Raw genomic sequence first — 21,412 nt, forward strand, 5'->3', positions numbered from 1 at the left:
CTGTCCTCTGCCTGTGGCATTCAACAATTTAGCGGCTCCTGTTGTTTTGAACTGAAGTCTGTGGCTGTATGAGAGGCATTGAGTGAAGTCTGAGTACCCCAGAGCCAGAGCAGCTGATTTTGTAGCTTCAAAATCTATCAGTTAGAGGGTAACACTTTGGATGTTTATTATTGTTCACAGGAGCAGTAATTCTCACCTGTGCCTGACTTCCTTGTTTGGCTGTGCAAAACACATTCCTCTTCATCAGCAAACTGATGGATGAGTTTGAACTTTCCACTCGGTTTGTTGTGTAAATGCTTAACTCTTGTGAAGTGCTCTCTCTTAAGGCAAGCTGAAGAGCAACAAAATGACTTCTTGTGTTTTCTAATCTCCTCCAAATGTTTTATCTCAGACCTGTCTCAGCTCTTAGTTCCCCTTCTTGTAGACACAGCCAGCCTGAAAAATCCATTATTCTCCTCTGGCAGTGAACCTTAGTACTGGGACTCCATAACACTTACTGGTTAATTGTTGATTAATCACTAGTAGATAATAAAGCTCCTATCTGAAGTTAGCAAACGTCTGCGAGGGATTTATATGAATCCTCTCACCTCAGCAGCTGGTTCACCTCAGTATTTGTTGAAATTAATGAACAAGTGCAAAGTTTAAAAGGGCAGGAAATACTTAGAAGCAAAAGTCAGTTTGTATTTTTATACCACTTTATATGTCAGGTGTCCTTGGTTTATATACAGGGCGCTGTCATAAAATGTGGTGGCACCCACTTTGGACAGACTTACTTTGGGGCATTTTAAAGTTTATTAATGGTATTTATTCAAATAAACCATTGTGACACCTGGAGATGGCTATTTAACATTCAGAGGATTAAGGTTTTTTAATGGTGGTGTTGTTGTAGCTGTGTTGTCATGAAGATGTAAGTGAGGCAAGACGATCTAGGTGGAAAAAGCAGATGCTTGTTTGTGCTATTGTCCTCTTCTTCAGTCCTGAAAGAGAAGCAAATCTGAAAGTCTTGTGTGCTTAAAAGCTTGTCTTCTTTTTCTCCAGCTGTATCATTTGATTTAATGAAAGTTAAACCTTCCTTACAAATCTTCCCTTGCCATGTCAGTTATATAAAAGGAGTTACAAGATATTTGGCCTACAGAAGAATTCTGGGATGGCTGTATGGCACGGCTGTCATTCCTGCCTCACTCGACTGTAACTGCAGGCAGCAGAGGAACATAGTAAATAGTACAGATATTATAGTGGAATTTGGGCCCTTACTTCCAAGAGATGAAAATGTGCAGACTATTCTTTGCCTCGTCTCCTTGCTTCTCTTCCTTTTTTTCTGCAGTTTCTCTTTCCTCACATAATAGTGAAGAATAGGCATGTAAGGACTGTTTCACATCATCAGATGTCCTCTTTGGAAGCACTTTGAGCAAAGTTATTCTAGAAATACATTGGAAAAGTAAGCTTTTGATGTTTTTCTTGGCTGATACTCAAATGCAGGAAAAATTGATTGTTAACTCCATTAATGTGTATGAAATCAGCAAAGGATTTGGGTTAGTTATATTTGGCCCTGGACCTGTTCTGCAGTTGTAATTTTCCTCTTACTTTTTCTTGGTGTCCTTTAATGAGAAGTGCACAACCTAATGATATATTTCAGCGCAACACAAATGATGGGCTTGAAACAGAAATGTCTGAGGCCTGGATTTAAGCACCAGGTCTTGTAATCTCAAAATAATTGATACAGAATAATAAAGACTTGTTTCAAGCCAAATTTTCGGCCTTTGTTCTGCTGTCCCTCAAAACAATTTTTGCATGTGACAAAGCCCAAGCTACCAAGTTTCTGCTCTGCATTGGCAGACTTCTGCTGACATCTCGGATATTTCATAGGGACAGCCAAATTCTGTGCTGCAGTCGCTGTCAGCTTCCCCTTAACTAATGGACACCTCACCAGATCTTTAAAAGTGATATTTTTACATGCTGCAACTTATTAATATAATTTCACAGTTTCTGAGTCTGCATGACCATTTATAGATATGTGTCTCTACACATTGAAGGTGTTAAAATATTGGTAATGAAACTACTCTTTATTACAGCATGAAGTATGTTTATGATGTTATTTGGTGTCAGATAGAAGTGGGGCCTATTTAAAAAAAAAATTAAACATAATTTTAAATTTATGTTTAATAATGTAAAATATGTTTAAAAACATAATTTTATGAACAAATCTTTAAAGAATCTGAAAAGGTAGTACCTAAAAAGTCACCTCAACCCAATTTTGTTATGTGGCTTTTATGGTTGAAGAAGTTAAAGGTAAAAACTGAGGATTTCACAAGTTTCCAATGTGTTTTTCCCTTTCTGTACATGGAAGCAGTGTTACACCATTCATGGAGAGGCTGCTCTTCCTTCTCCCAACTCACAGTAAGTGTTTCTGGCATGTTATCTTCCAGGGGTCCCGTGCCAAATGCTAAATATCCCAGATAACGAAGATCATATGTGTAATCTAGTAATACATTCCACTTGGCGCTAGTCAAATACAGAGTGTTCCCAAAGTCTTGGACATTGTGTTTTCAGGATTGTAGTCAGAAGATGTGTGGATGATCCAATCTATGTGACTAGATGAAGACAAAAATAGAGACTTTTAATAAATGTAAATTGCCAGAAGGCCTTAACTGTCTCTTTTTCACAGGGAAGATGAGTATTTGGTGTTTCAGGCAAATCCGATTGCGGGGAGGAAGGGAATAAAAATTCATTGCAAGTAACTAACTTGTTAAGTAGGTATTTTGGTTGTAATCATTTTGCTCATTCTTCACTCGTTTCCATGGTAGCGAATAATTTCGCCTAGCAAAATAATCTCTGTGAGGCACATTTGGTTGGTGAGGCTCAGCACCTCGGTATGGTATGGGGGCATCGAGAGGGAGCGCCTGCCACCCTGTTGTGCCCCACAGCCATTTTATTTACAGGCTGAGGCTTTATGGGCAGGTGTGCCCGGAGCAGCCACTGTCCCCTTGGCCATCATGGTGGGGGCAGTTGTTGCTCTCACATAGACCACTAGGCACCATGACAGCATTTATTGGAGCGGGGATGGCACCCACCTAGCTGAGGGTACCCCACTGCCAGGATGTCTGTCCCCATCGGTCACCACAGCAAAACCTGTGAGACAAGGAGTGGGACCCTTGGCCAGGGCTGCCACAGCCTGGCTGATCAGTGGTACCGTTGTTGGTGGCACATGGGGCATGGCCTAGGGCCACACCGCTGCAGGGCACAGCGCTGGGATAGTGTGAGACATTTAGCCCCTCGTGGCTAAATCTGAGGGTCTTTGAGAGAGAAAGGCTGCCATATTGTATGTGTGCCCATTTCTGTGTGTGCCTTACATGTATGATCAGTGTGGGGTTTTGCCTCCGAAGCAGTTACACAACACCGGTGGTGGTGGTGTGGGGAGAGATGGGCTCAAAATCAGGATGGGAGGTATCATGGCCAGATACTGTCTCAGCCTCCTTCCATCTCAAATGCAGGTGTCGCAGTTTGGGTGGGAGGGGGTTCCCTTGCAGGCTGCAAAAGGGAGGTGAGGGGAGATGGTAATGGGGTAAAAAATCACTCTGAAACTGGTGCCGTGGGTGGTAGGGGAAGATTGACAGTGTTTGAGGCAGAAGGGTCTATCAGGCAAGTCATGTCCCTGCCTGGGGCTTGGTCCCTGGTGTGACCCTCACCTGCCACTCACAGCTTGTGAGAGGCCAACTCAGGTGGCGGGGGGCCGGGTAGCTAACACTAGGCATGCATGTGCACAACTGCAATAACATCTCTGAAGCCTCCCCTGTGCCCTGGGCCACCCAAATGACATGGTCACAAGAGATGAGGGCTCTTAAATGCCTTCATTCACCCTTAGGAAGAGGCATGCCATGGAGGGGAGCCCTTGCAAGGCAGTCCTTCTAAAGCCACAGGGCTCGTGGTTTTTTGGGAAGCACGAGGGCTGTCACTATCATCAGAGTGGTTCCCCCAGGTGAAAATCAAAGTGGCAGCACCCTGGTGGCAGCCCTGTCCTCCACTCCTCATCTTTGAGAGACTCCAATACACTCAAGAATACAGAAGAACCATTTTATGAAAGAAAGGAAGAAAAAGGGCAAAATCCAACAAAACCCTTTCCCGATGTGAGCGATTAAGTACACATTTTATCTTGACTTGTGATATTTCATAACTTTTTCCATAAAGCTCCAGCTACAGGAGTCATGTGGTTACAAAAATAACAGTTTTGTTAGAAATCACATTTCTAATCATCAAGATGGAGGGAAAATCCTGTTCCTAAAGACTCAGGCAACAAAGTGAATGAAAAGTTCTTTGCTTCTGGGTTTGATTTTTAGATTTAATTCAGCCTCAAAACTTCTGATCAGGATTTTTTTTTTAAGATTTTCCATTTAATTAAAAGTTTTTGTGTTTTAACATTTTATGCTTAATCTGAATGGGCAGAAATCTCTGTATGAGAACTTCCCCAGATCTCTCAGTGTATCATGTTTCCCTATGTAAGGTAAGGATACATGAATTTGTAGAAAAATAGTGTGTTTTTTTTAAAAAAAGACTATTTTGTATCAAATTGCTCTTCCATTTTAATGGAATTAATTGCACATAATTAAAACAACTTGTGATGATATTGTACAAGTTGTCATTTTTATAGTCTTTCTAATTCATGCTTGATTTAAGCTAATTATGACACTGGAGTATTGTTTCCTTAAACCATGTGCTTGAATGCAAAAGCTATTTTTACATACTAATAGCTGAGGATAAAATTTTATTAACTGTTAACAAGGAACAAAGTGAACTTTCTGAGGCCTCAAATGGCCTTTTAACTCGGAGATTGGCATTCCTGTCCTCCTGCTGTGTTTTTTCTGTTTTGTTTTGTGTATGAGCGTGTGTGTATGTGTGCATATGTTTGTTTTTGATAAAATCCATCAGTTCTTCATTTGTGACATACAAACTGGCTTATAGCGATGTTTGTACAAACTGGCTTATAGCGATGTTTGTACATCTGGAGATCGAAATGAGCTGCAGCTCTCAGAGATACGCTGCCTTTTTTATTAAAAGAAAAGGACTAGAGGTAACAAGAAGGAAGGCTTGGAGGCAGGGTTTTGGAGGGATTGGAGTTTAAATGAGGGATTAATTTTACAATAAATGACTAATAGTTTAACACTAGTGCTTTAAGATGATTCCCCTTTGGATAGAGTTGTGACAGTTTTAAGACAAAGGCAAAGAGGGGCACTGCTCATCAGGGTGAGCGCAGGGCTCTGCTTATCCAGATGTCTCACTGTCCACATGTGCTTTTGGCTCCAGCCCATTTTTGGGGGCTTTTTGGATTAGGCCTTAAGGTCTGGCAGAATGCAGCTGTTGTCCAGCCATTGTGTATCCCTGATTTTAGACAATAAAATCTCTGCCAAATGACAGTCTGGCCAAGCAGTTTGGGCAGCGGCATACCTGAGGAAATCACAGATCGACTTGCTCAGACTGCTTTGCGATCATTTATCTTGTGTAAACAAGCAGAAAGCCTCTAATGATGTGCAGGCTGATGCGCAGCCTCTGGTGCTCTCACCTCTGACAAGGGCCAGCATTAAATACGCATTGAACTCTCCTGGCTGGTATGGCATTGCTTCTTCTGGTCCAGTTTCTTCCTCATGGAGCACAAAACTGCTGGTGAGGAGTTTTTAATCACATGGAGTGTGATTACCTCACGGGAGTAACAGTCTGTCTTTAGATTTCTTCTCTGCCTATGTCTTAAGTGTTTGAATACTGGGGACCAGATCAAATAAAGGATAATAAGCCTCAAGGGCAAGACATGGGAATAATTTTGGTACCTGAATCTAAAACCATGAGTTAAAAAACATCATCTTACTGGTTTCCTGACCTTCCAAGTGCCTCTGTTGTTTAGGTACTCTCCTACTGACCACAGAGCTCCCCAAACACCTAGAGTTGTGCTTTTGCACATCCCGGTACAGCATGACTGCTGGCAGCACTGAACAGGTCTGTGTCAAAGAACTAAATGCTGCTTCATGAGAAGCTCCTCAGAAGCTCCATCCACTAGTCCACAGACCGTATTTAACCTACCTGGTCAAGAGCAAGGCCCTCACAAAAACTATTGCAAATGTTGCTCTCTTCTAAGCCTCTGGCTGAGTCCACTTTTCTGGAGTGTTTTTTAGTAACTGTTTAGGGCAGTGGTTTCCAAAAACACAGTATCAGGGCTGAAGTGGGAAGGAGTCTGGCTCATTGGGTATTTTGGCAGGGAGACACCACAGTCTGTGTTGCAACCAATGTTTGTGCCATCCAGCAAGCTTAGTGTAAGCTATGGTAGGTATTTGTAGCCTCTTCCTTAGGCAGGTCTCCACAGACCACCTCTTTGCAAAACTGCTGGCCTCGAAATCGGTGTGCTTTCAATGGAAATTAATCACCCAGGTTCGGCTCTCTGCCTCCTTAGGCAATTCTGCTTCCAAGAAGAGTGAAGTAACTACTAAAGCAGATTTGGAGTGAGTGGAGACTTTACTTCTCCCTCACGCAGTTGAAGCTGGGCCACTGTGTAGAAGGACATGCAATGCTCCCGGGACAAAAAACTCTATGTTCACAGGAGCGACCTTGGCTCTGTAGATGAATGGTAAAAGCACTTACCTGGGAGGGGAAAGGCCTATGGCCATTCCCAGGATTATTTCTGCATATGACTCACTGACACATCCATGTTCAGCCTGTCCTGTCCCCTAGCTGAAAGTGGTTGCAAATACTGAGATGATTGTGCTGGTTTGGGTCCTCATGCGCTTTATAGGCAGCCTGTGCACTGAACACTGACTGTATTCAGAGGGAGTAGGTATATCTAAGCACATCTAAGTGCGTCCTAAGTCTTCATGGCAGGATTATTCAGCAAATGCAGAAAAAACAGTAAAGACCTTCACCTGAATGAATAATCAGAGCTTTCATTCACCTTCCTTCCCTCTCTTCCCTCTGCGTGTTCTGGTAGTAGAACTGTATGCAATATTTTGCAAGGCATCTCATTTTATCAGAGCTCCTCTGGAAACACATTTAGTTGCTGAGCCCTTTGGACTAAGCAACCTCACACCCATACCCCTCAGTTTTTCTGTCCAAGAGCAGGACAGATTTGCCAGTGGGTGGTGTGTCAAGGCACTCATTTCTCCAAGGAGATCACTAATCAGACACAGGCAAGCTCTTCTGGTATATCAAAGGCTCAAATAAACATGGGGAAAAATGTCATCATGTGAAAGACTCTTGTGTTTCCCACTCCTCCAGGCTGCTGTTCTTTGTAGACAACTGGCCTGTGCCTGCTTCTCCATTAGGTAATCACCATCAGGTGCAAGGATGTGGGGAATCCCCTAACAGCTTTTTTCCCCAGCTGAGATCACTGGTGGAATAGAAACCTCTGACTAACCTGCCTGAGTAGCTAGGCGAAAAACTCGTCGAATATGTAGGCAGTTATAGTAGAGCTAACAGGTGCATGTGGCTGCAACTAATTTGTCTGCTGGCTGTTCCTGAGGAATCTGGGTCATTACATTTGCAATAGCTGGCAGCGGCAGGCATATCAAGTAATCTCTTCACTGTAATAGGATAATTCCTGTGCTGTAGTACTAGTATTAAAAAATGGTTTGAGGCCCTTGAGGCAAATCAAAGCCAGATTTGTTCGTGTTACAGTTGGGACAGGTGCAGTGAAGTGACAATTCCATGCAGCACCCATATTGGTCATCCCTCGTAGGGAAGTGGTCCTTCAGAACTTAAGCCAATACAAGGGCTGGGCAGATCCTCCCTTCACATCTACGGTGGAGCTTTGTGGATTTCACCCCACAGTGTCCCACCGTTGTGGGGATGCAGGCAAGGCTGGGCAGCAGCGGCTTCAATGAGCGTTGCAACTTGCAGGAGGATAAAGCATGGTGAAGGGGCTTATCTTTTAAAGGCAGTGCTTGCAGCTATTTATAGGTCACTTTGTATGCGATTACTTTGTTTATAATTGGCAACTTTTCTCCTGAAAAAGGGTCAATCAGGAAACAGCAGCTGATGGATTCCAGGTTTACTTTACCTGGCCACATATTTGAAGTCTTGCACTGTTTTGAATGCTTTTGTTTTTCTTAAAACTTGTTGTGGAGTAACTGCAGACTCTACCTAGGTGGCGCAAGCTGAGGAGGGGAAGAGCCTAGCTGAATTCTCGAAGAATGAGAAAATCAGAGGCTAAAGGGGAATGACTGTTGAGCAGTGAGACTTTGAGAGACCATGAGCAGCCCTTCTGGAATTACCTGGTAATTGAGTGAGGTGACAGACAGGCAATAAAAACGGGTGAAACTGAGATCCCAGAGTGCTCTCCTGTGTGCCTCCTTGGAATGGGTAGGAAGGAGCTGGGGTGGAAGTGGCAAAGGTAGCCTATGCCTCCAGACCTCTTGTAAGCCATGAGAAGCTCCAAAAAGCCCACACAACCATGGCGCAGAACTGCAGTGCTGGGATGTTAAGTTCTGGCCTTTTCTTGCCCTCTGTTCATCCTACTTTTTTCCTTTTTTTTTCCTTTCTTTTTTTGTCCCCCCAAAGGTCACTTTTTTCCTGACTTTTTTTCTTCTGAACAATGAAATCTTTGTTTGGGTGGACAATGCCTGGAATGGCATTTCCCTGGTGCAACTGGAATGGGAGAGCAACTCAAGGTGGTGCTGCTATGTCACTCAGTAAAAATGAGTGGGAACTGCAGTGGGGAACAGAGGATCAATTCTTCCAAAGGCCAAAAAAGGTTTTATTGACTTCTACATGTGAATATGTCCTCCCCTAAACCTCTCCCCTGCCCAGGGGGACTTGGACCAAAAGCCCTTGAACTTGCTGATTGCTAGCAGAGCCGTATAGCAGGACTGGAGGACACCCACACTGCAAGAGCTTTTCAATAGGATTTAAATAACTTGCACTAAATTATTTTCTGGTGGAAATAGGCAAAATATGACCAAAATATGTGGTGCTAATTTATACCAATAGAGAATTTTGCCCTTGTGCTAAATTTTCAGAGTAAACACCTTGCAGCTGTTTGTTAAAATAAAACAAAAAACCTTGGAAGCAAACCAAACCACAAGCGTGTTTCCTGTCTCCAGCCACTGCACTGTAGTACATATTTGCTCTGCAGAGAATATTGTCCTTTTGGCTATGTAGAAATTACTTAAGTGCAGTTTGTTTTCAGTTAAGCTGCCAAGCTTCCATTCTGAAATGTGTGAGGATTTTTTTTAATGATGCATTTTACCCTACAGCTATGTGATATTTTACTGGAAGTCTTAATTGTTTACTGATTTTTGGAAGACTACAGAAAAATATTACAGTTACGTGCCTCGACACCTGGAACATTTAGTGTAAATCGCGTTATTCATCATAATAGTTTTTATTACTTTTAATAAGATTTTGACATCATGCAAAGATGATTTCAGACACAAGGCAACTTTTAGATTCCTAGAATAATTTAAATTGGTATATTTTCTCAATGTATTTTGAACTAAAATGTTTACACTGAGTTTTAGAAGCAGAGGAGTGGTACCTGATTATCTAGATATGTGTTAGCCTTGATTTCTGCCCTAAAATGTAAATTTATCTATTTATCGGAGCAAAACTTGCTCCCAATCTCTATTAATATTCATCTTCCTTCTGTTATCCAGGCTTGTGCTTGCCCTGCTTGTGCTGGAGAGGGGCTTGCAGTGCATTTGGATCCAAAGGCTCTCCGACCCTATTGGGACTCACTGCTTTATCTTGAGTGCAGTGCTTCCCGCTGCAGCTTGCTGGGGTCCAGCCGCTGACATGGGCAGAGTGAGGATAGCCCTGTGCTAGAGGCTGTGAGCTGGGGCTGATGTGTGCTCCAACGCAGAGGGCTTTCTGTGAGATCCACAGGCGCAGTCCATAAGGGAAAACGCAGGGGTGAGAGGTGACTGCCTTGTATTTGTTCACATACATTCCTCATAAAAAAGAAGTTGCAACCAGTAAAGCACACTTATAAAGTAGGAACATGGATTTTAATACTTAGTAACTAATGCTCTTTGAAAAACCAAGCAGATCTCACTTGTTTCATTGTACAAAAGCTACTGTACGTGATGGCAATGGCCTAGGGGACTTTAACAGAGTGCTGCAGAAAATAGACTTGCTATTTCTGGAATGCTGCACTGTTTTCACAAAGTACTGCTTCAGCTCTATAAGATTTGCCATAGATAACAGCAAGCAAACATGTCCAGCATCCTCAGAAAGAAGCTCCCTTAGCATAGCAGGGATCAAGTTGACAGCAGATTTTCAGAAATGGGTTGGCAGCCCATGTGATTAAGAGAGTTTTATGCTTGTCTATCCAAGTCCCTTCTATAAATAGTCAGTGTAAGATTACAACAGCATACTAACTTTGTGTTGGCCCATATCTTACCTACCACCTTCCTGGAAAACACTCCTACCCTTCAGGCTGATATTTTTTGTGCTTACTTTCACCCTCCAGGTATAATTACAATTTATTAAAGTACCATGTAAATTTAGATGAAATGCATATTCTGAAACATGAGGAGTTAAAGTGGGAAGATCCTGAGCACGTGGGTGACTTGCCGAGGGCACTGGTCATAGCTGGAAGGCAGTGACAGTAGGGAATAGTTAGCACCTTTAAAAATGCAGAGGATTTTTTTTTTTTTTTATATAATCTGTCTGTCTAAATAGGGCTCTGAGCTGCAGATTGCTCTGTGTGGGTGAACCTTGTCTGCATGGAGCCTTGTTCACAGCAAAAGGAGCTACGAGTGCTCAGCCCTGAAGCCAGTGGGTCTTTGTGTGGCCATGCCAGACCCCAAGTAGTGGGGAGAGGGCGGGCTGGGCTGAGCAAGTCCTGGGAACTGAGCATGGCTGTTGACATCCCTGTTTTAAGCTCCTTGCTCTGTCTATAAATGGTTTGTGGGTTTGTGCCAAGCCGGAAGCCATGTTTCAAGGACATCTCCAGCTAGATAATGTTAATGTGCAGAACCATGTAGTATCTCCCAGTTTCTGCCCCTTTCCATCTATAGCTGGTTTGAGCAAATGATCAAGCACCTGCACTGGACTTTGCTTGTTCACAACTGTTTTTCAAAGACAAAGTCCCTTGATGATAAATTTCAGAAGTAGATCTGCTGTGTGTAAAGCAGTTATAGCCTCCTTGCTCTCCCCAGCCACACATGGGGAGTGACTCTTCCAGCCATGTGCTTTAATGAGCTGTCAGCGTGATGGAGGCTAAATTCATCAGGAGCATGAACAGGACCATCTCTATTGTCTTGTGTTCTGTCCCAAGCATGGGCATTTGGTTTCAGTGTACAAGAAAAGCTCTTCTTTCACTTCGTTTTTCACTTTTCTATTTTGCATATAGAACATGATGATCTGCTATGTTGATTTTGTCAAGTTGGCTAGGAAACGGTACAAGTCACGTCCAAACTATCGTTTATGATGAAATCAGATATGTGTTGAAGTCCTGAAATGTTAATATTGCACTTGAGTGCACTATAAGCAGCCCTGCAAGGCAGATCAATACTCACTACTGTGTTACAGGTTTGGGGTTTTTTTCCACCTTATCTCAGGGGAGACAAGTAGCTCTTGCACACCGAATTGGAGCTCTTTTCTTTTGGTTGGTTAAAGAATTGTTTTCAATAGGTTATTAAGTTAATTACCTTGAATGCAAAATACCCTCTAGCCCCACGGTATGGGTAATATGTCTTATGTGTTAAAGGATTTCCAGTGGTAAACCATGTTGGCTTCCAAGCTCCAGTTAGAAGGGCCTGCCTCATTAGCAGAAATATGAAACAAGCATCTATTAAACTGCTATTGAAGTTCCTTCTCACAGGAATTTTTAGGAGCTTAAGGGTCTGAGTAGGAAGCACAGAAAAAAAAGTGCAAATATTGTTACCTGATTTCCAGTGTAAGCTCTATTAAGAAAATGAAGGAACTTGACTTCTAGATCGGGGATGCTTTTGGGGGTATCTTTGCTGGTCACAAATCACATGTCATCCCTGACTGATAAATCCATTTTGGCAAAAATCCATAATGTGGGCTGGGCTGTAGACGTTTCTTACTGTGCAGATAGCTGCTGTTTTCGTCAGCCTTGAAAGGATGTGAATAACTCCTGCTTCTCTCAGTGGGTTGCTCTAGCCTAATGCTGTGCCTCAGTGATGGTAAAGTAAATGCTTTACTGAGAGAGACTGAAGTTGAAAATTCGTTGTCTTTGTTTTTCCTAAAAGATAAACTGCTGGTTTCTTAAACCCATCCAAAACTGGCCTTTGAGATATACAAAATAAGTCCGTTGTCTCTGAACACCCTGAGGAGGGTTGGCAGGTGATCTGCTTGGTGGCCTCTCTAGCCTGTAGCCAAAACAAGCTTAGGTTTATGCTGCAAGCTGCAAGCTCTGTGTGTGTAGGCACAAAACTGGAAAGAGCTTCTCGTCCTTACCTGGACTTCAGCACTGGCACAAGCATGCAGAATTTTTGCTTATGGTATCTATGTATGAAATGAGTATAGGCTAAGTTGTTCACTGTGAGAGGAGTTTGGAAAGGTATTATGTATGTGTTTGACAGACCAAGTGCAGCCTCTCATGTGGCTGTGCTGACACAGACTTCAGCCTTTTGAATAGCTGCCATTTTACTGCTCTGCTAATAAAAAGGTGCATTTCTCACCTACCTCTTGTGAAAGACTTCAGAGGTTTAAGAGCAAAGTGATATTTTATTTCAGTGGGTATCAGTTGTGCGGAAAACATTGCTGCTGCATCATAAGAGGAAATCAACTTCTGTGGCTGCCGAGATATCAGTGGACATAAGTTCTGGCAGAGAACAATAACCAAAACAATGGGGTGAGATTTAGGATGGAGCATGAACAGTCTGTGAGAGGGATGTCTGAGATACCTGCAATAGGTCATTCCAGCTTAGGTACCGTGGAACACATTGTTCCCCTGAGGCATCTTATAGCTTAATCTAAATCATAGATAAGCTGAAGACATCATTGACTGAAATCAAGGGAAAGCTTTCTATTGGTGGAAATGACATTTGGATCATGGATTTAGTAACCACTTAACATGTGCTCTTAAACTCTCCTTTGGAAAGAAAGTATAATTTCTTTCATTGTTCTCACTACCAATAGAGAATGAAGTTGACATCTCTATTACACCAAGAATAAATATTTTGGGGGTCATGCCATTCAGGTATCAGTTTTACTGAGAAACCCCAAGGAAGCTCTGCAGGGGAAAGAAGAAGTATTTTTTGTGCTTTTGTGGTTTCTGGTAAATACAGGATTGATGAAGTGAGCAGTGATGTGTTTGCTTTCACACTGAATGCAACGAAGATGTATTTTTCGGTGTTTGGTTGAGTATTTTGGATTTCAACTTTGTATATTACACCTACAAAATTGATGAGTTCTTTTAAATCATTGTGTCTTTTGAGTAGGCACAAAATACCTATTTTGATTAATTTGAAAAATAATAGGTGTAAAAATTTTAAGTTCTGGAAATGCCAGGAGAAAAGTTTTCAATCCTCTTTCTACTAATTTCAACAAGTACAGTGATTTTAGTCTTTTCCTGAATAACTCAAGAATATCTCTGTAGATATCCTCAAATTACAGCATTTACTCCTTGGTTAAAACCACACATGGAAATTTCAGACCCCCAGTACTTTTAGGAAGAAATGTCTACTTGAGACTAGAGCTTTACAATGGCAGTGCCATGTAAACATCAGTATCAACCTTGCTTCTACACAAAGTGAAACATGGCTGATTGCTGACTGAGCAGGATATCCTCATCTTTCAGGAATCAATTCACAGTTCCTTCTTAACAAACCCAGATGATGGCTTTTTTTTCTGCCAAACTGGAAAGATGTTACTTTGTGGAGTTTTTACATGTGTTAATCACAGAATGAATTTTAGGGAAACACAGAGAAGGCAGAGAAGACCCTACATCACTTTTACTTTTTAAATTATATCAGAAATTGCATTGACTTAAGTACTGAGTTTTGCATAATTCTATTAAAAGGAATTTTCAAAGAATCAGTATTTAAGTGCTTAGCACTTTTTCAAAATTAGACCAGAAAAATCATTGAGCCATTAAAAACTGAACTCCAAAAATACCTCTTGTATAAATCCCTACACCTGAGGGTATAGCTGATCTGCATTTTCGTCAATGTAACAAAACTTGGGTTTCATTCATGTCTTGTAACAATGGAACATTAATTGAGAGGATCAAAAGCATGCTTTCCAAAAGATATTTTTGTCATTGCCGGTGAATTTCCTCCATGTTCTTTCATCCTGGGGCTTTAGAAAGTTCTGGATGAATTAATGGCTTTAATTTTTTCCATTTTGTTTCAAAGGAAGAGAATATTTTAACTTTTTTTTAAATAAGGTTTATCAGGTAAACTCTATTAAAGTAGTGAGAATGCTTATTAGAGTTCCGATGATAGATATGCTTGAAAGGCACTGGGTCAAAAGGCAGATTTCATTAAAATAACTGATTTATGTTATTGCATTTTCTTGTTCTAAAACCAAGTTCAATTTGCTTGATCCTGCTGGCATTAATAACCCTACTACACCTTCATTTGCTTACCTATATGACACAGATTTTGCTTGGCTTAATTTGGGAGGTTCCTGGGCTTAAAAATCAGGATGTAGAAAATGTATAAACAGGATAATCAAATAGAGTTGTCTATATGGAGACACAAGAGCCTGATCCTACAGGATCGTCAGTAGGGGCAGGCACTTCAGTATGATTTTATGAATGTTTCTGCTGATTTGGTTACAGCAGTGTAACATGAAAGGGTTTTTCTCTAAGTATTGTTTTTGCTGGTGTCCTGGTTTAGCTAGGATAGGGTTAAGTTTCCCCAGCAGTGGGGGGAAGCTCTAGCCCTCTAGCCGGGTTATTCAATATCATGCTGACATCGCCTCCATGCGTGGAAGCGGGAGCGCGGGAGAATCGGTGAACGCGTGTGTTATGCGATCTCTCTGCTCTCACTGCTGTATTGGTACATATCTTGCTCTGTTCATTGTTATTATTATTATTGTTATTGTTGTTGTTTGTTTTGTTGCTGTTGCACTGTTGTATTAAACCTCTCCTTATCTCAGCCCTGGGGCTTTGTATTTCACTCCCTTTGTGGGGGAGGGGCAGCGGCTGCATGGTCTCGAACCCCAGCAGGACCTAAACCACCACAGCTGGGTTCTGATAAAAGTGAGTATTCCCCTGACTTAACCTTTGAGGTAAAGGCCATGCATGGCTTTCACGCAGATGGATTCATCATAATTCCTGATTTCTGCTTAAGTTTCTGTGCCAAGTGCTGCTAGGGAGTTTATGAAATTGAGTCCCGGTAACCTATCAGTCACTGATAAACTGGTGAATTGGTGAATTCCCAGTCCCACGGAAGTGCCAGGGTAGGAGGGATGCTTGCTGTTCCCCTGACTCCTGTTGCTGGCCTCACAGAATGTGTCACTGTTGTATTGGACCAAAACTCCTCTCTCTGCTTTAACCTCCACACTCCTGGACACCCCTTCTACTTAGGAATGATCAAATAACTTAGTTTTGCATTATTAATTCTGAAAGTCATTCCTCTTCTTTCTGTCTTCGCTGAGCAGGTAGGTAATGAAAGACAAGATTAGGACACAGTTTAAGACAAGTTGAGGAATTCTTCCAAAAACTCAGGCTCCCAGACAGAAAGGGGAATCCAAGGCCAAACAAGTCTCTCCCCATCAGGTAGAGATCCTCACCAGCCCCTTCCAGATCAGTGAAAGTGAGTGCTGCTAATGTAAGCCAATCTCAGAGTTTATCCTTTCTCTCCCAGCTGTCAGGACTTCCTAAATAATTTCCTGAGTAATCCAGCCACAGGCATCAAGGAGAGGAGGGCTGGGAATCATCCAGGCTCTACGAGAGGTACAAGAAGGTTTATGACCTTCTTTGAAGATTTTCTCCGTTCGCTCTTGTTTTCTTTCATATCTCTGCCATTTGTTTTGTGACTTTCACTGTATAAGTCCATTTCTTCTCCCAGCAAAGTCACTAGGTGTTTGTCATCCATTCCAGCAGGACCAGGAATAAACTATAATTGTGAAGCTGCTCGCTTCAGCCTTTCCTTGCCAAACGGATCCTGCCAAGTGTTAGCTTAATTTTTCTTTTTCTTAACAAGAAAAAATAAGTAAATACATTTGAATAAAAATTTAACTGATTGATTCAACCAAAAGGAAATGGTTCAATTGGAGGCACCTCTAGGAAAAGCAAATAATTGAAAAGTTGCATTTAAAAATTGTGAGTAAAGATGCTAATGGATCCTGGTTTTAATCCAGAAATTAATTATTTAAAGTACACCAGGGTGTAGGAGACCCAGGTTCAGTTCTCTCACCTGCCTGGGAGAATTTGAAGCCATATCTCTGGCTTTCCAAGGGAGAGCTTGAACTGCAACCAGCTTCTAGAGAGCCCTAGAGGAGGAGTGTCCTCCCCTCAGACCCTCACATTCATTCAGTTCAGCTCTGTATAAATAGACGTTTGTTAGGGCAAGGCTCAGAAACTAGACATATCCTGTCTGGGTGACTGAGCTGACCATTGTGCTAGAGAAACTCTCATTTCTGCTTCAATAACTATTCAATTACTTCATGTAGAACAGTTAGACCAGGAGGGGTTGAGGTAATCATGTCTCCACCATCAGCAAACTTGGACTGCAACCTACTTGATACCTCCTCAGAAAAGATCAGTGTCTTCTAGGAGGGAGCCTGATCTTTCCCCCATAGACCTGGGTTTGGATTTTCCAGCAGCCCCTGCACAGCACAGCCACAGGCTAGCATAGCTCTGCTCCAGTCACACAGCCAAGCCCTCTGACAGGAGCTTACTTCAATGCTTGTGGGTTGTGTGCTGGGAGAGAGAGAGAGGCTGAGCAGCCTCTTCTCATGGTGCATCTGGTACATGGTCTGTCTCTAGCAAGGTTCAGTCACACTTTATGTTTGCCTGTGGTTCTGAATAATTTCTTCAAATTGCTTTTAACCCCGAATATGAGTCCTCTTCTGACAAAGGCGGGTGTGCAGTTATCCATTCATCATGTATATGACTCCTCTCTCTTTATGGAGAACCTACAGAAGGTACAGTATTTTCTCTGTATTCCCTTCAATACAAAGGGAGACAAATACAAATAGACAAAATGAAGAGGGCTATATTTAAATTATTGTCCTTTGCTAAATACTATCCATGTGCTTGGGCTGTAAAAGACTCAGCGAAGACAGTCCCTAGCAGATTTTCTGTCAGAATCAGACTGATGAATTATCTTCATTGTCCCTCTCACCTTTCACTGAAATGTGGTCAAATAAATAGCCTTTTGACAGTGGGTATGGGAAGTTGCTGCCTGGTTCTCACTCACAGGCAGTCGGCTGATTTACTTTCCTTTATTCTCTTTATTTCCTTTTGCAGGGAAGGCTGCTTCTCCCCCATCAGCCCAGAGGCATGTCCACTTGTGCAGTCTTTCATGTGCCACAACCGAACGTTCATTCTGGACGGCCACGTGCAGCTGAAGACGGGTCTACAAACCCAGGAGCGACACCTTTTCCTCTTCACAGACCTTCTGGTTGTTGCCAAGTCCAAGTGAGTATGGCACCTCAGGCACTGCTCCTACAGAACAGCCCTTTTTCTTGGTGGAGCATAGCATGGATTTCCATAATGCTTTTTTAGTAGCAAATCTTCCCTAAGTCATAAGAAAGCTTTCTATTTGGTCAGTGCAAGTTAGGTGCCTGACCTCTCCAGGCACCTTCGAAAACCTCATAGCCATAGAGGAATTCAAGAATGCGACATTTTAAAGAAGTATCAGATGTTCTTGAATATATTGCTTGTGTTGTATCATCTTCCCTGCTTTGGGAGCACAGTTTTATAGAAAAGACTCATCAGTGCTCAGCGGTGTCTGTTGCACTGCCTTCAACTGACTGTTGTGTTTTAGATAGGTCATCTTCAGTATGGGGTGTGCGTAACACTGGGGCTGTGTCACAGAGGGGTTAGAGGTCTTAACAGTTACCTGGAAGCTGCTTTGATACACACCAATGATGAGCAGCAGTATAAAAATAGAGATTACAGGCAGCATCGAAGTCTCTGTCTCTGTAGGTTGTGCTGTGCCAGGAGGAGCAAGGGTAAGGGGAATGCAAGCGATGCTGAGCAGTCTGGATAGTGTTCATGTGTAATCGGGCTTGCTGCTGAGTTCTGATTATTCACTCTACCATTCACAATTAAATCACATTTACAAGCTGTATCTAGCATGCCAGCTTCATGCAGCATTTGTGGTTTAAGGCAATTTTAGAGGTTGCTTTCACTTGTTGTTATGGGTTATGGGGAAATAATAATAAAAAATCCTGATGCAGCTTCATTCTCTTAGGCACTGTGTTTGTGGTTTCACAGGGTGGGTAATCTCAATGTGAATCCTGAGCTTTTGCAATGTGTCTTTTCGCTTAAACAATTGTTTCAGAGGCTTCTGGGAACAGCCAGAATAAATCTGTGTTTTCTGTAGAAATCTGAGCTCTGTCCATTTGAATCACACATGGTAAATGTAACCCTTCCAGTTGAACTATCTCACTTGATGTGGTGTGACAACACAGAGGATATTTTACCCCAAACATGTTCCACTACGGGTGGGTGGTGAGCATAAGGATATTTAGGGGAAATCTTGCTATCCTACCAGCAGTAGCAGTAATAGCATTGTTACTGTATTTATTTATGTTTGTGTCTTGTTTAGGATGGGATTCACCTCACCTAATTTAAGCCTTAAAATGATAAACATTTGCAATTTACCTAGGCTTCTAGGCTTCTCTTACAGTCACTGACAGAAAACCAACACCTTCCTGCAGTGAACTCACCTGGCCCTGTAAGAGTGTTGACAGTGGATGAGTGGAGTCATGCTCTTGGGGGTCTCTCACTCGTTCCACTGGCTATTCAGCAGTCATAGTCCACTAGCTTAGCTCCTAAATTGTAGAAGACTAAAGTCAGGAGAGGTTAATCCCCCCCTTGCTGGTCAGCATGCTGACCAGAAGCAATGTTACAACCCCAGGCTGAGCTGCACGTTACTGCAGGTTCGGCTGGGTCCCAGTGCGACTCTTTGCATAGGAAAGTACTACTCAGTGTAACCACTCCAAAATCTGGTCCCCAGGGAGTAATAATGTCTCTTACAGCATTTGATTTAATGTGGTGAAGAGTCTGCAATGTTTGAAGAAGATGGAAGAGAACAAATTGTGCTTCTGCATGTGAAAAAGAGGGAGGGGGGCAAGTCTTTGCTAGAAATGGTAAAAATAGTATTTTTGGTGATATTATGATATTACTTCATGTAATTTAAAGAACTAATTGGGATGTTCTCTCTACAGCTGCCCTGTCAGCAATTAAAGCATCAGAGCTGTCACTAATGAATACTACTTAAAAATCAGTATTTTTAAGTCTATCTCACACTAAAATACCATTGCTGATTCCTAGAGCGAAAACCTGAGTGGTGTGTATTGCTATGTGGCCATGACTATTGATTGTTACTGACTTTTTAATAGCTGATACAGAGTCAAGGCAGCAGGTCACCAGGACAGAATTGATGATACAGTTGAATCTGACAACTTCAGAATTATTCCTTGTAAAGGTGCTAAAAATTTGTAATACTCTTCTGTGTTAAGTAGTTTTTCAGCTTGGGGCATATGAACACCTAAGATATCTTAGGTTCAGCTCAGTGCTGTACTGGTGTCGGCTCAGCTGCGGGTAGCTAGTCACTGTACAAAGGGAGCTCATGTATAATTAGACTTTGTATGATCAGCAAACAGGCACAAGTTTTTCCTAAAGAGAGCAACAAGTGTCTTGTGTCCTCTGAGCTTGCTGAGTAAACTCCTGTACAGCACTGAGCTCCTGCTTAAAGGCAGCTAATTGGCATTGCTCCCATGGAAATTTGTGGGAGGTAAGTCCTCTCCACAACTGGTCTATGTATGACTTTGGACAAGGTGTCTGTAGGTTCATTTTCTGCTACTTTCTAATAATTTTTGAAATGTAGACTGTTATCTTTTCAGATCATGCATTAAGCCAACTTATAAAATATAATAATAATACTCACATGCTGTGCTTCTCTCTCTGCTGCCCTGTCCTTTACTGCCTTCATTGAGGATTAAGTCATAAATTGATTGAAAAAGTTTTTCTCACTAAACCAAAGTATGTAAAATGTTATACTGTTTTCTATATATTGATTAGATTTCTTACAGAGAGCATGTGCTTTTATTTGGTAGAGTAAGTATTTCAAGGGTCTGTCAGTTCAATGATCAAGGTTTCTCACGTAAGTTTTTGTATAGGAGGAAGAGGGGAATGGCTTCCTCTTTCTTCTTTGTAATACATACATGCATATATACACATGCATTTTAAGGTTATTTTCCCAGTGTGGCTGCACATAGAAATTAATGGTTCAGTGTATACATGGAATTACAGTAGCAACCTCAGAGTAGATCCATTAATGGTGTCAGAGGGTCCTATTAAGGAGATTAGCAAATCTAGTGAGAAGTTAATCTTCCATCTGTTAACAGCCGCAAGGTATCCAGTTGCCACTTACAGAAAGCAAAAGGAACAGTTTCCTCTGCAGAGGTGGCACAATTTGGGGTTCATCAATTACCTGTTGTTGATTTTGGTGGACTCTGGATCTGCCTTTTACAGTGTAACACTTGCAAGGAGACTTATTTCCTTAAAAAAAAAAAAAAAATCATCTTCATTAGATTGCTACTCTTCCCATTTTTCAAATGTTCAGTCATGCTGCTTCCTTAGTCAGCGATGATATAGTCATTTCTAGAGGTAATGCTTTGGCACTTAAATAGAAGACCCACATTTCACAAATGCTGAGAACCTACGGATTGCATGAAGTATGTGGCAGATAGAGATAAAATTATACTTCAGGCTCTTTAGATGTTAATGGAGGCTACTGTTTCAGCGCCTCTGGAAACCAGGCCACTTGAATACTGATAATAGCTGAAAGCTGTGACTAGGCATGGCAAATGGGGTAAGAATATACATCAAGCATGATTGGAGACCATCTTTGTGCTTCTGCCAACACCCTGCTGACACCCGCTACTGGCACTGTAGGGGTCTGGCTTTATGAACTGTAAATGTTAAAAAAGTGAAGCAGCATGTAGAGAGTTCACTGTATTGGGTAATGGGAAAAAGAAACTGAGGAGAAAGAGAGGGTCAACAGGTTGATTCAGTGGAGTCAGACTGGACATCCATTTATTAACATCTGCATTAGAATTCACAGCTGTATTTTTCTGTAAATCTACATTTTCACAGTTCATTCAGTGGTCAGTCAGTTACAGTTATTTCTGTATTCTTGACAGCTCTTACTTGTTGCATCACAAACTGATTCATTGATGAGCATGTTGAAATGTTCTCCTGTACTTTAAGTTTCTCTTTGATGGGATAACAAAACCCAACAGAGTAAAAAGAGGCGAAATGTGCAGCTGACCAAGATATAGC

At 41.9% G+C, this 21,412-nt stretch overlaps 1 protein-coding gene across 1 annotated transcript in view; it reads left to right on the forward strand.

Moving 5' to 3' along the window:
* ARHGAP20 (Rho GTPase activating protein 20) overlaps positions 1-21,412 on the forward strand; it is a 62,050-nt gene that overhangs the window by 12,444 nt on the left and 28,194 nt on the right. Inside the window, 1 exon segment of the mRNA XM_074861033.1 lies at positions 17,366-17,536. Coding sequence (XP_074717134.1) covers positions 17,366-17,536 — 171 coding nt within the window.

This window comes from Strix uralensis, chromosome 2 (genome assembly GCF_047716275.1).
Source record: "Strix uralensis isolate ZFMK-TIS-50842 chromosome 2, bStrUra1, whole genome shotgun sequence".
Classification (NCBI taxonomy): domain Eukaryota; kingdom Metazoa; phylum Chordata; class Aves; order Strigiformes; family Strigidae; genus Strix; species Strix uralensis.